Source organism: Dreissena polymorpha, chromosome 6 (genome assembly GCF_020536995.1).
Source record: "Dreissena polymorpha isolate Duluth1 chromosome 6, UMN_Dpol_1.0, whole genome shotgun sequence".
Taxonomy (NCBI): domain Eukaryota; kingdom Metazoa; phylum Mollusca; class Bivalvia; order Myida; family Dreissenidae; genus Dreissena; species Dreissena polymorpha.
The window spans coordinates 68,025,105-68,038,138 of record NC_068360.1 but is presented as its reverse complement, the minus strand read 5'-3'; the positions used below and the strand labels follow the sequence as shown (position 1 = coordinate 68,038,138).

Here is a 13,034-nt window from a genome sequence, read left to right as displayed (position 1 = left end):
AAATGCAGTGGAGGCAGAAAATGTGGTTGTTGATTGACTTGTGCTGACTAAACAACCGAATCTAAGATGACATTTTTTGCTTATGCATGAAGCCCCTTATTCCTAGAGCAAGTCTGGAATATGTAGAAGACCTAGAACACCAATTCTGCTGTACATTAAAATCATTCATTGAAATTAATTATTTTGCTACATACTGGCCGGTTTACGCTTGTCTTGTTTTGAGAAATCATTGTATTAATATATTGTGAAGTACTAGTTCCTAATGAGCAACATGGCTGTGACAGTTTATATGTTGTTCTTTTCAGTTGATGAAATCTTCTTGTGTTGTGTTAATATTTGTTGTTTGATTTTTTTTAGAGCGAGGAAATTCACGTTTCATGTGTATGAGACATTTTTAGATTCCTAGTTTTGTGTTCTGGTATAGTAATGATTTCTGTTCAGCTTGTTGTCATATTCAGGCCAGCATGAAACAATTTTTGCATCGACATGCAAATACTTCAGCACGTCTTTATATCGTAATGAAAACATACTTAAACTTATGTAACACTTCATTGTTTTCAGTTTCTTTAGTTTGTATGCAGCATGATGAACCTCTATGTTGACTATTGTTACATTACTGGATGGACGTTGGATGTTTTACTTTCTTTAATAATATTTGCCTGTTAATTCTTATTTGAATTTCTCTTGCTTATATTACACAAAGACTGTCTGAATATAACAATCCATTTTTATGCCCCAGAAGGAGGCTGTATCTTTTCAACACACAACATTTAAATCATACGTTAAAAATTACATAAGTTTCAAACTTGTACATTATATAACATAATGCTACAAATTATGATTTTTTTTGGGGGGGGGGGGGTGTATTCTTTGTTACTATTATGTCTGTTTTTCCGTCACACTTTGCGTTTAGGTTTCTGCGCCTAGGTCTGAAAAATGCTCATAAGTTCTATGTCCCTTCAGATAGCAATTTGATATTTGGCATGCATGTGTATTTAATGGAGCTGCACATTTTGAGTGGTGAAAGGTCAAGGTCAAGTTAATCCTTCAAGGTCAAAGGTCAAACAAACAAATCCAAGGTAAGTAACAAGCTTCAAAATAATTATCTGTACCTGCCAAATGATAAAAAACCCATTATTAAATCAAAGCGGTGCATTAGGGGGCATTGTGTTTCTGACAAACACATCTTTTGTTTGTTTTGGCGTTACTATCACTGTTCATGCATATTACAGTAATTATATGTTGCATACTGGAACCACCAGTCCGTCTGTCTATCTGTCCGTCGGCCTGCCTGTCTGTCGATACAAACTTGTCCACATGTGTACATATACACTTTTGAATGTACTGGAGCATTTGTCAAAGTAGCAAGAAGTGTTCATAATGATATGGTTTTGAGCATGTACCGTGGATATCATCCAATGTTAAACATTAAAAATGCACTCAATCTTGTTCAACCTAGGCTTTCTATAGCATCAGAATTATTAACTATAAGCAGATAACTATTCATGGAAGTTAAGTTTGGTTCAAAGGAATTGCCATGGACATACGTCAGTATGCCTGACTGCTGGTCTGTCTGAAAATAGATAAAAACTGGTTTGAAGGAATTCTCATACACTTTTCAACACACAACATTTAAATCATATGTTAAAAATTACATAAGTTTCAAACTTGTACATTATATAACATATGCTACAAATTATGAATTTTTTTTTTTGGGGGGGGGTGTATTCTTTGTTACTATTATGACAAATTCTAGTTTACATTTGAGCCTGGGGAAACCAAGCTTAATGCATGTGTGTAAAATGTGAGTCTAGATTAGCCTGTGCAGTCAGCTAATCAGGGACAACTATCTCCGCCTAGACTGGATATTTGTTGTATAGTATAAAATCCAAAAGAGTGGCAAGCGTTGTACCTTATTTAACACTTAACACACATGCATTAACCCAGTTTTCCTTCGAGCAGTGCTCATTTGTTTCTTTGGTAAGTGCAATTTTTGTTGTCCATAATGGTTGTCCATGCTAATTTGATCTCTATTATTTCTGCATTATGACAAGGAGAGAGTTCTTAATGAAAGAGTTCAGAATATATTTGCATTCAAAATACTATATTTATGTTTAATAATAGTTAAACTTCAACTTGTCATTCTTATAGTAAAGGGGGAAAACGAAGACTATATTATTTATTGAAGAATCTTATAATTAATATTTTGGCTAGTTGTTTATGGAGCCTTGTTCTAGGAAAGTAGGGCTTAACGCATGTGCCTAAGGTGTCATCCCAGATTAGCCTGGGAAGTCAACACAGGGTATTCTCAGATGACACTTTCTGCTTTAATGGAATTTTTCGTTTAAAGGAAGTCTCTTCTAAACCAAGGAAGTTTATTCTCAACATAGGAAGTGTATTCTAAACAAGAAATATCTTTAAAAAAGATATACGGCGTAAATAGTTTAATGAATGAGATCAAGTATAGCGAATGTCTTTTTCTGTGCAGTTCTTAGCTGCATCACACGCAGTACGGGATGTTACGGGGAGTTTTCGCGGCTTCATTTTACATTATAACATATTGCTGGTCATAAACCTATAGATACAAAACAGAACCAAAAGAAGAATGGAAGTGAAATTTAAACATATGAGTCAACCGGCCACACGAGAAGTATCCGTATTTATAGGCGCGTTCTTCGAACAAACCTGTTTTAGTGGTTTGTCGGGCATTGCTATTTGATTCGATTATTAACAGTATCAATTATCATCGTGCTAATTCTTAAAGTGATATTATGGGCATTTTGCACTGTTGAATTGAGCTGAAAAGAATTAACAGGTCAAAATAGTTAGTTAAAATGTGGTTACTGATTAATTATCTGCAACTCACCTTGCTACCAGTTGTTTATAAAAATATATTTTATATTCGATATTCTTACGTGACCCACCCAGTCCTGTAAGCTGAAATGATCCGTAAAACAATTTCGTGTCTTTGTGTCGTATGAACAAATCTGCACTAAAACTAAATTTAGGTTCAACTCGTAAACGCATGATCAGTTGTCAAACGAAAGTACGGTTGATATTCAAATGCATTATTTTTCTCTTTCTGGTATATTGTTTTAGTATGATGATGCTGCATTAATTAATATAAGTGTATATGAAGTAGAAACATCAAAAATAATCAACGGTTGCGATAGACACCTATAAACTGTTACATGCTCATAATATCACTTTAGTACATTAGGCAATATGGACGAATAATTATTGTTAAATTTATCAACAATAATATTTATCATTGTATTGTTGAAAACACATTAAGAATTTATTATTTACATACCATAATTATATTGCTGAATATCTTCATTTAACATATTTCTGGTCTAAAGAAAATTCCAGGTCACCTAGTTCACGGATAGCGTCTTTATTTTATAACGATTATTTTACTGGCCGCCAACTCCGGTGATGACCTGTATATAAACTCTGAATGTCCGCGAATTGACCCGATATACCTCGCGGGTTGAAATGCAATGCTTTAAAGTGAGGCCTCGCTTCCATTGCTCTTTATACTTTTACATGTTAACATGTTGACAGGAATAAGGAAGTAAGTACTAAATATGAGAACATAGCCTTTTAAGTATAAACGCTCTTGCGCTGGTAATACTCTGAAAATAAAAGGTGTACGCACAAACTGTATTGATGTCGAGAATTGAGTGTAAAACTGTTCTATCTATTAAGCCTTTTCATTCGAGATAAAATTGTTTCATACAGTAAAACAGTGTTACAAAGACGCGGATATGTTTCCAATGTTCTGGTGGTATACTCAAATCAGCCAATGGAATAAATGAAGTGTATTCATTCGTACCTAGCCGCGGGAAATTTTATTGGAATTTTATTGGACACTTACAAAGGTCAGGCTAAGGTGAAAAGCTGGCTTAATACAGCTTACGCCGAAAAAGTTCAGTATAGAAAGAAAATGCTGGGATGGCCCTAAAGGCACATGCATGACGCCCAGTTTTCCAAAAACGTGTTTCAAGTATAGCTTAAATGGCACATGCATGACGCCCAGTTTTCCAAAAACGTGTTACAAGTATAGCTTAAATGGCACATGCATGACGCCCAGTTTTCCAAAAACGTGTTTCAAGTATAGCTTAAATGTATCTTTAAAGAAGATCCCCTTTGGATTATGTGACCATGAATGTGTCTGTTTCAGATCTCTGGTAGACACTGTATATTCTCTGAGGGACCAAGTTAAAGCATTAGAAATGGTAAGACATAGAAGGCAATAAACCTGTTTGAAATCTGGTAAGAAGGATTAAACAGTTGTAAAACTGGATTTCTGTGTAATACAATCATGATAAATATTCTTATCTTAAACATATTAAGGGTATAATTAAGAGCTTTTTCTCTGGTTACCTGATCTTTGACTTAACAATCACATTCTGGTAAAAAATCGAGATCAATAATAATAATAATGTGATGTGAGTTAACATCTTAAGGAATTATCAGCTTGTTTAAGTTAAGTACCGGTAGTGTGATAAGGATGACATTACTCTCCATGTCCTGGTATTCCATAATTGTTTAACTGGTTCAGAAAATGCCAGTAATCTTCCTAACTAACACAATTCCTAAATACATTCTATAAGCTATAGTGTGCAGCGAATTTTTATGCCCCCCTTTGGAGAAGAGGGGGTATATTGTTTTGCATATGTCGGTCCGTCGGTTGGTCCATCCACCAGATGGTTTCCGGATGGTTTCCGGATGATAACTAACGCTGAGGCCTAGGATCATGAAACGTCATAGAAACATTGATCATGACTGGCAGCTGACCCCTATTGGTTTTCAGGTCACTAAGTCAAAGGTCAAGCTCACAGTGACAAAAAACCTTTTCACACAATGGCTGCCACTACAACTGACAGCCCATATGGGGGGCATGCATGTTTCACAAACACATATTGTTTAGTCAGAGCTTGAAATGCATGTGCGTAAAGTATAATCCCAGATTAGCCTATGTAGCCTGCAATCAGGGACAAGACTTTCTGCTTTTATGGTATTTGAAGGAAGTCTCAATTTGAATAAAATCAAGTTTAGGCAGATAGTGATGTCCTTTAGACTGCACTAGCAAATATAGGATGATACTTTATGCACATGCCATATTTTTCTTGAGCACATCTCATATCTTTCTCAGCTTATTAAGATTACAATATCTGTTGGATTTACGTTGAGTGAGAAAAGTAAACCATGTCTTTGTTTGCCTCCTTCAGGATCATAAAAAGATGAAAAAAGACTTGGAAGATGAAACAAAAGCAAGAAAGTCTCTGGAAAACGTGATTAAAAAGTTCATGAAGAGTCAACAAGGTGTAGCGCTGAACAAGGACAAGGAAAGTCAGGAGAATGCCTCCTGATGAGGTCATACCTGGGTGATGATGTCATAGGGAGGAAGTGAGGTCATACCCGGGCAAGGATGTCATAGGGAGGAAGAGAGGTCATACCTGGGTGAGGTTGTCATAGGAAGGAAGTGAGGTCATACCTGGGTGAGGATGTCATAGGAAGGAAGTGAGGTCATACCTAGGTCATGTCATAGGGAGGAAGCTCATTTTGATTATTTCATATTGATATCATACTTGTCACCTGATTTCATAGGGGGGAAACGTATTTTGAGGCTGGCAAAGTGATGTTGAACCTTTATTTTATTTTCATATGGAGCAAGTGCTTTGTGATGAAAAATGTCATATTTGTCTATTGATGTTGTCAGGCAAAGTGCATTTTGATGATGTCATCGACTTGCAAAAAATCTGATTATGTGGTTACAATAGTATTGCAGTTCAGGGGACGATTTAGGGCCGAAGTGCATTATTATCCCGCGCCATAGGCCGAGGGATATTGTTTTAGCGTTGTTCGTCCGTCCGTCGTTCCGTCCATCCGTCCAGCACTTTTACACTCATACCAAGTTTCAATGAAATCCGCCAAAGCACTTCCAACATATCTTGGAAGTGCTTTGGCGGATTTCATTGAAACTTGGTATTAGTATCTATATGGATTAGAGGATGATGCACACCAAATGGCATTGTACACCATCGGATAATAACGGAATTATGGCCCTTTGTATTTTGAAAAAAACGCTTTTTTGTGTGTCCGGAGCCATATCTTGGAAGTGGACGGATTTCATTGAAACTTGGTATGAGTATATATATGGATAAGAGGATGATGCACGTTGGTGTTGTCCATCCGTCCAGAAAACTTTTGTGTCCAGAAGTATATTGGCGGGGGATATCAATTCAACGAATTTGCTTGTTATGTCATAGTGCTGCCATGTGGTTCTGGTAATGTCAAAGTACTACATTGAAGTTCTGGTGATGTAAAAATCTCATAGTACAATTTTCCATTTAAAGTTCAGCAATAATTAATGGACACTGTGATTCTTTAATTGTCTGTTGCTCAGAATGATTATATTTGTACATTTGCATGTATGGGCTGTGAGTTAAATATGTAACCTTTACTAATGTATGTGTTAACATTTAATAAATTAAATACTTCAACAATTGTAATAAATTATTCCGTGACTTAAAATGAATTGTGTGTGCAATATAAGTAAAATAATATGCTAGTATAAGGTTTTATTATTTTAATTGTCAACATGTGATTTTTTTAATACAAGGCAAACATGTTTACCATTTTTTGTATGCACCGGCATAGAATGTGGTAGTGACAAACCATTCAACCAGAACACTAGACAGGTGATGATGTACCACAGGGCAAAATAATATGGCTGATCTTCTCTTGATGTTAAATGAATCTTTGTAATTTTTAGCGAGGCTGTTTTCGGAGAAAACCCGAGGTATTGTCATAGCCTGCTCGCCGGCGTCGTGCTAAAACCTTTACATTGGCTCTAGAATCAAAGTGCTTCCACCTACAACTTTGAAACATCATATGTAGATGCACCTTGATGAGTTCTACACACCACACCCATTTTGGGTCACTAGGTCAAAGATCAAGGTCACTGTGACCTCTAACAAAAATATTCTGACAAGCTTTCGCAGCCGAGCGTGGCACCCGTTATGCGGTACTCTTATTGTGTTTAATAATGATTTTAGTTACTACAGTCTGCACATAAATCACTCAATTATTTACACACACCTTATAGAAATATATAAACAAAACAAGTCTTTAAAAATGTTGAAATATTTTTTATTTATTAATCAGTTATTGCTAACAGTGGTGTGTATATGTAATTAAGCAATAATTCAATTGTGTGTGGATTATAAGAGAATGTGTCTATTTTTAAAATGGTGAAATCCTGTTGAAATAGTTAAACCATTGTTATAAGATGATTGTATAATTAATTTCATTGTACATGATTTCATGTATGGTCTAATGTTTGTTTGTTATAAGATGTTTCATCATAAACTTTCAGGGATTGGTAATGGTTCAAGAGCTTTGCTTTATAAGGTAGTAAAAACTTTATTAAAAAGAAAGACAGGCAAATGCATTGGTTTCAGTGCTATATCTCTTTTATTTGTTCTGTCTTATATATTTATTTTTGTGAACATATTTTTAGTAACTAATAGAGCCTGAAATAATGCATATTTTATTTTGTATTGAAAACCAATGCTTTCATTCTGTATGAATGGATACAATGAAGTTTCATTCTATGTGAAGTTGAAGTTTGCCTTTTGTATCTTCAAATGATGACTCTGCGGGTTTGCTACATATGAAATATAATGGCAAGAATCATGGGCATCATTTAGTAAGAGTTTACTTGCAAACAAGCCAAGTATTAATCCATTAATTATATCAAAGCGTAAGGAAACGGTATCAAACATAGAGAGATTTGCTTTGAGACACTTGTTGAAAGCCTTCAAAAACAGAACAGGAAGTACTGTCTCAAATAAATTCAAAACATTTCCCATATGTTTAAAAAAGCACTTGACTTGAGCAATACTGGTAAAAAAAATCCTTTATAGAAATGCTTGATGTGACAAACTAAAAGAACACTGTACAATCAGTATTTCAGCAGCATATGTATGTTTTGCTTGCAACCATTTGATGAACAAATATGAATATAAATATTAAATGAATTTTCTGTAAAAATGTTTATTATTTTGTATATTTTTTGTGTATATTAAATTATTAAGCATAATAATAATATATTATTTGCAATGGCAAAGGATGTAATAAAAGATAAAAATTGTTTTAGTGTGCTTATTTTTACATCTGTCAAAAAAAGTTTGTCAAAATATTGTTTGTGTAATTAAAAAAATAAAAATTTAATACAAGTACATTATAAAATACATGTATTTTAAAGCGTTTTTAATATCAAACTGTGCTACTCAACTGTCACAAACAATGTAATTAAACATTAATTAAGTGCTTTGATATAAGTAACATCATATGTACACACACTAATTCTTACAGGCACTAAAACAAAAAAGAACAAATAACATGTTCTTCATATAAATTTCCCTGTCATTATCTTCTTTTTTTTGTTGATTTGTATTTCAAAATTGGAATGGATGTCTGAAAAGGTCAGGGTTCAAACACAGAACTTGGCAAAGCCATATGTCACAGCTAGTGAAGACTTTACAGACAAGCCATATGTCACAGCTAGTACAGACTTTACAGACAAGCCATATGTCACAGATAGTACAGACTTTACATACAAGCCATATGTCACAGCAAGTACAGACTTTACAGACAAGTCATAGGTCACAGCTAGTACAGACTTTAAAGACAAGCTGTAGGTCACAGCTAGTACAGACAAGCCATATGTCACAGCAAGTACAGACTTTACAGACAAGCCATAGGTCACAGCTAGTACAGACTTTGCAGACAAGCCATATGTCACAGCAAGTACAGACTTTACAGACAAGCCATAGGTCATAGCTAGACTTTACAGACAAGCCATAGGTCACAGCTAGTACAGACTTTACAGAAAAGCCATAGGTCACAGCAAGTACAGACTTTACAGGCAAGCTATAGGTCACAACAAGTGCAGACTTTACAGATAAGCCATATGCCAAAGCAAGTGCAAACTTTATAGATAAGCCATATGTCACAGCAAGTACAGACTTTACAGACAAACCATATGTCACAGCAAGTACAGACTTTACAGGTATGTCATGTCACAGCTAGAAAAGACCAAAGCAAGTGCAGACTTTACAGGAAACACATTTGTCACAGTAAGTACAGACTTTACAGACAAGCCATATGTCACAGCAAGTACAGACTTACCAGACAAGCCATAGGTCACAGCTAGTACAGACTTTACAGACAAGCCATATGTAACAGATAGTACAGACTTTACAGGCAAGAAATATATCAAAGCTAGTACAGACTTAACAGGCAAGCCATATGTCACAGCAAGTACAGACTTTACAGGCAAGCCATATGTCCACAGCAAGTACAGACTATACAGGCAAGCCATACGTCACAGCAAGTACAGACTTTACAGGCAAGCCATATGTCACAGCAAGTACAGACTATACAGGCAAGCCATACGTCACAGCAAGTACAGACTTACCAGACAAGCCATAGGTCACAGCTAGTACAGACTTTACAGACAAGCCATATGTAACAGATAGTACAGACTTTACAGGCAAGTAATATATCAAAGCTAGTACAGACTTAACAGGCAAGCCATATGTCACAGCAAGTACAGACTTTACAGGCAAGCCATATGTCACAGCAAGTACAGACTATACAGGCAAGCCATATGTCACAGCAAGTACAGACTTTACAGGCAAGCCATAGGTCACAGCTAGTGAAAACTTAACAGACAACCCATATGTCACAGCAAGTACAGACTTAACAGGCAAGCCATAGGTCACAGCAAGTACAGACTTTACAGGCAAGCCATGTCACAGCAAGTACAGACTATACAGGCAAGCCATACGTCACAGCAAGTACAGACTTTACAGGCAAGCCATAAGTCACAACTAGTACTGACAAGTCATATGTCACAGCAAGTACAGACTTTACAGGCAAGCCATAAGTCACAACTAGTACTGACAAGTCATATGTCACAGCAAGTACAGACTTAACAGGAAAGCCATATGTCACAGCAAGTACAGACTTTACAGGCAAGCCATAGGTCACAGCTAGTGAAAACTTTACAGACAACCCATATGTCACAGCAAGTACAGACTTTACAGTCAAGCCATAGGTCACAGCAAGTACAGACTTTACAGGTATTCATATGTCACAGCTAGTACAGACTTTCAGACAAGCCATAGGTCACAGCAAGTACAGACTTTACAGGCAAGTCATAGGTCACAGCTAGTACAGACTTTAAAGACAAGACGTAGGTCACAGCTAGTACAGACTTTACAGACAAGCCATATGTCACAGCAAGTACAGACTTTACAGACAAGCCATAGGTCACAGCTAGTACATACTTTACAGACAAGCCATATGTCACAGCAAGTACAGACTTTACAGACAAGCCATAGGTCACAGCTAGTACAGACTTTACAGGCAAGCCATATGTCACAGCCAATACAGACTTTACAGACAAGCCATATGTCACAGCAAGTACAGACTTTACAGGAAAGCCATATGTCACAGCTAGTACAGAGTTTACAGGCAAGCCATAAGTCACAGCAAGTACATACTTTACAGACAAGCCATAGGTCACAGCAAGTACAGACTTTACAGACAAGCCATATGTCACAGCAAGTACAGACTTTACAGACAAGCCATAGGTCACAGCAAGTGAAGACTTTACAGACAAGCTATAGGTCACAGTGAGTACAGACTTTACAGGCAAGCCATATGTCACAAGTGCGGATTTTACAGACAAGCCATATGTCACAGCAAGTACAGACTTTACAGACAAGCCATAAGTCAAGGCTAATACAGACTTTACAGACAAGCCATATGTCACAGCAAGTGCAGACTTTACAGACAAGCCATATGTCACAGCAAGTACAGACTTTACAGGCAAGCCATAGGTCACAGCTAGTACAGACTTTACAGGCAAGCCATATATCAAAGCTAGTACAGACTTTACAGGTATGTCATATGTCACAGGTAGTACAGACTTTATATGCAAGTCATATATCAAAGCTAGTACAGACTTAACAGTATGTCATATGTCACTGCTAGTACAGACTTTACAGACAAGCCATAGGTCAAATCTGGTATAGACTTAATATGCAATCTAGTCAGGAAAACAAAGTTATCTGTACATACTTGCTGAGTTGTGTTGTTGCCCACGTGGAACAGTAGTTTCAAAATATATTGCTTTTCAAACAAAGCACCAGTAAATCTCCCACTGATTGCATACAAATTGATCTAACTCATTTCTTAAACTTGTGATCATCTTGTTAAATGATCATGTCAAAAGTTACTAGAATACTTTTTTACCTTATTAATATACCTTACAATAAATACAATCTCAGGATAGCATGCCTTTTGATGATTTCAGCATATTGTCACAGGGTATGAGATGATAACATAACAGTAAATAAAATTATTTCAATTGCTTACAGACATTATTTTAAATGATAATCCAAAAGTAATATGAACACTAGCCCAGGACATTTGAATATCATCAAATAATGAATTAACATGTGTATGCAATAGTGATTTCAGCATTTACCTTATTAGACTACACAGCTGATTGCACTCTTCAATTTCATAGTCTAGCACTGTTTGATTAAGCCCCCCCCCCCCTTGAACGGGGGTTTTGTTTTGTACGTCGGTCGGTCCGTCTACCAGATGGTTTCCAGATGATAACTCAAGAACGCTTAGGACTAGTATCATGAAACTTCATAGGTACATTGGTCATGACTGGCAGATGACCCCTATTGATGTCACTAGGTCAAAGGTCAAGGTCACAGTGACTCGAAATAGTAAAATGGTTTCCAGATGATAACTCAAGAATGCTTAGGCCTAGTATTATGAAACTTCATAGGTACATTGATAATGACTGGCAGATGACCCCTATTTATTTTCAGGTCATTAGGTCAAAGGTCAAGGTCACAGTGACTCAAAATAGTAAATGGTTTCCGGATGATAACTGAAGAATGCTTACGCCTAGGATCATGAAACTCCATAGGTACATTGATCATGACTAACAGATATCCCCTATTGATTTTCAGGTCAAAAGTCAAGGTCACAGTGACTTGAAACAGTAAAATGGTTTCTGGTTTATAACTCAAGAATGCTTACGCCTAGGATCATGAAACTTCATAGGAACATTGATCAAGACTGGCAGATGACCCCTATTGATTTTCAGGTCACTAGGTCAAAGGTCATGGTCACAGTGACTTGAAACAGTAAAATTGTTTCCGGATGATAACTCAAGAATTCTTACACCTAGGATCATGAAACTTCATAGGTATAAGATAATGACTGGCAGATGACCCCTATTGATTTTCAGGTCACTAGGTCAAAGGTCAAGGTCACAGTGACGTGATATAGTAAAATGGTTTCCAGATGATAACTCAAGAATGCTTAGGCCTAGGATCATGAAACTTCAAAGGTACATTGATAATGACTGGCAGATGACCCCTATTGATTTTCAGGTCACTTGGTCAAAGGTCAAGGTCACAGTGACTCAAAATAGTAAAATGGTTTCTGGATGGTAACTAAAGAATAATTAGGCCTAGGATCATGAAATTTCATAGGTACATAGATCATAACTGGCAGATGACCCCTATTGATTTTCAGGTCACTAAGTCAAAGTTTAAGGTCACAGTGACAAAAAACATATTCACACAATGGCTGCCACTACAACTGAACAGCCCTTGTTTTTGAAAGAGTTCATGAATTTTACCATATCATGTCATACTATTCTTTGATATACCCACATTTTCAAAAAAGATGATGAATAATTTATGGAAAATTGCAATACTGTTAATTATTATCACAACAATTTACATGCACTGTGCTATAGACAATACTTGAATTTCTGTGACTACAATATAGCAAAATTCATTCCATTGATAGTTATAATATATGTTATATTGTTAGTTTTTATATACGTTAAAAGAGCACACAGACAGATATCTTTTAAACTATAGCCATATACAGCCATATAAGGAAAAATGCCCTGAACC

General features: G+C 36.1%; 1 protein-coding gene across 7 annotated transcripts in view; it reads left to right on the top strand.

Moving 5' to 3' along the window:
* LOC127833364 (rho guanine nucleotide exchange factor 7-like) overlaps positions 1–8,164 on the top strand; it is a 98,740-nt gene extending 90,576 nt beyond the window's left edge. For 5 of the 7 annotated variants that reach the window (XM_052358574.1, XM_052358567.1, XM_052358568.1 and 2 more), the window contains 2 exons: positions 4,187–4,241; positions 5,238–8,164. In XM_052358574.1, coding sequence (XP_052214534.1) covers positions 4,187–4,241; positions 5,238–5,378 — 196 coding nt within the window. In that variant the 3' untranslated portion in view covers positions 5,379–8,164. Of the gene's footprint in view, positions 1–357; positions 382–4,186; positions 4,242–5,237 lie in introns of all 7 variants that reach the window. The other 2 variants (XR_008027386.1, XM_052358569.1) reach the window with 2 other exon arrangements.
* Positions 8,165–13,034: the final 4,870 nt, after the last annotated feature.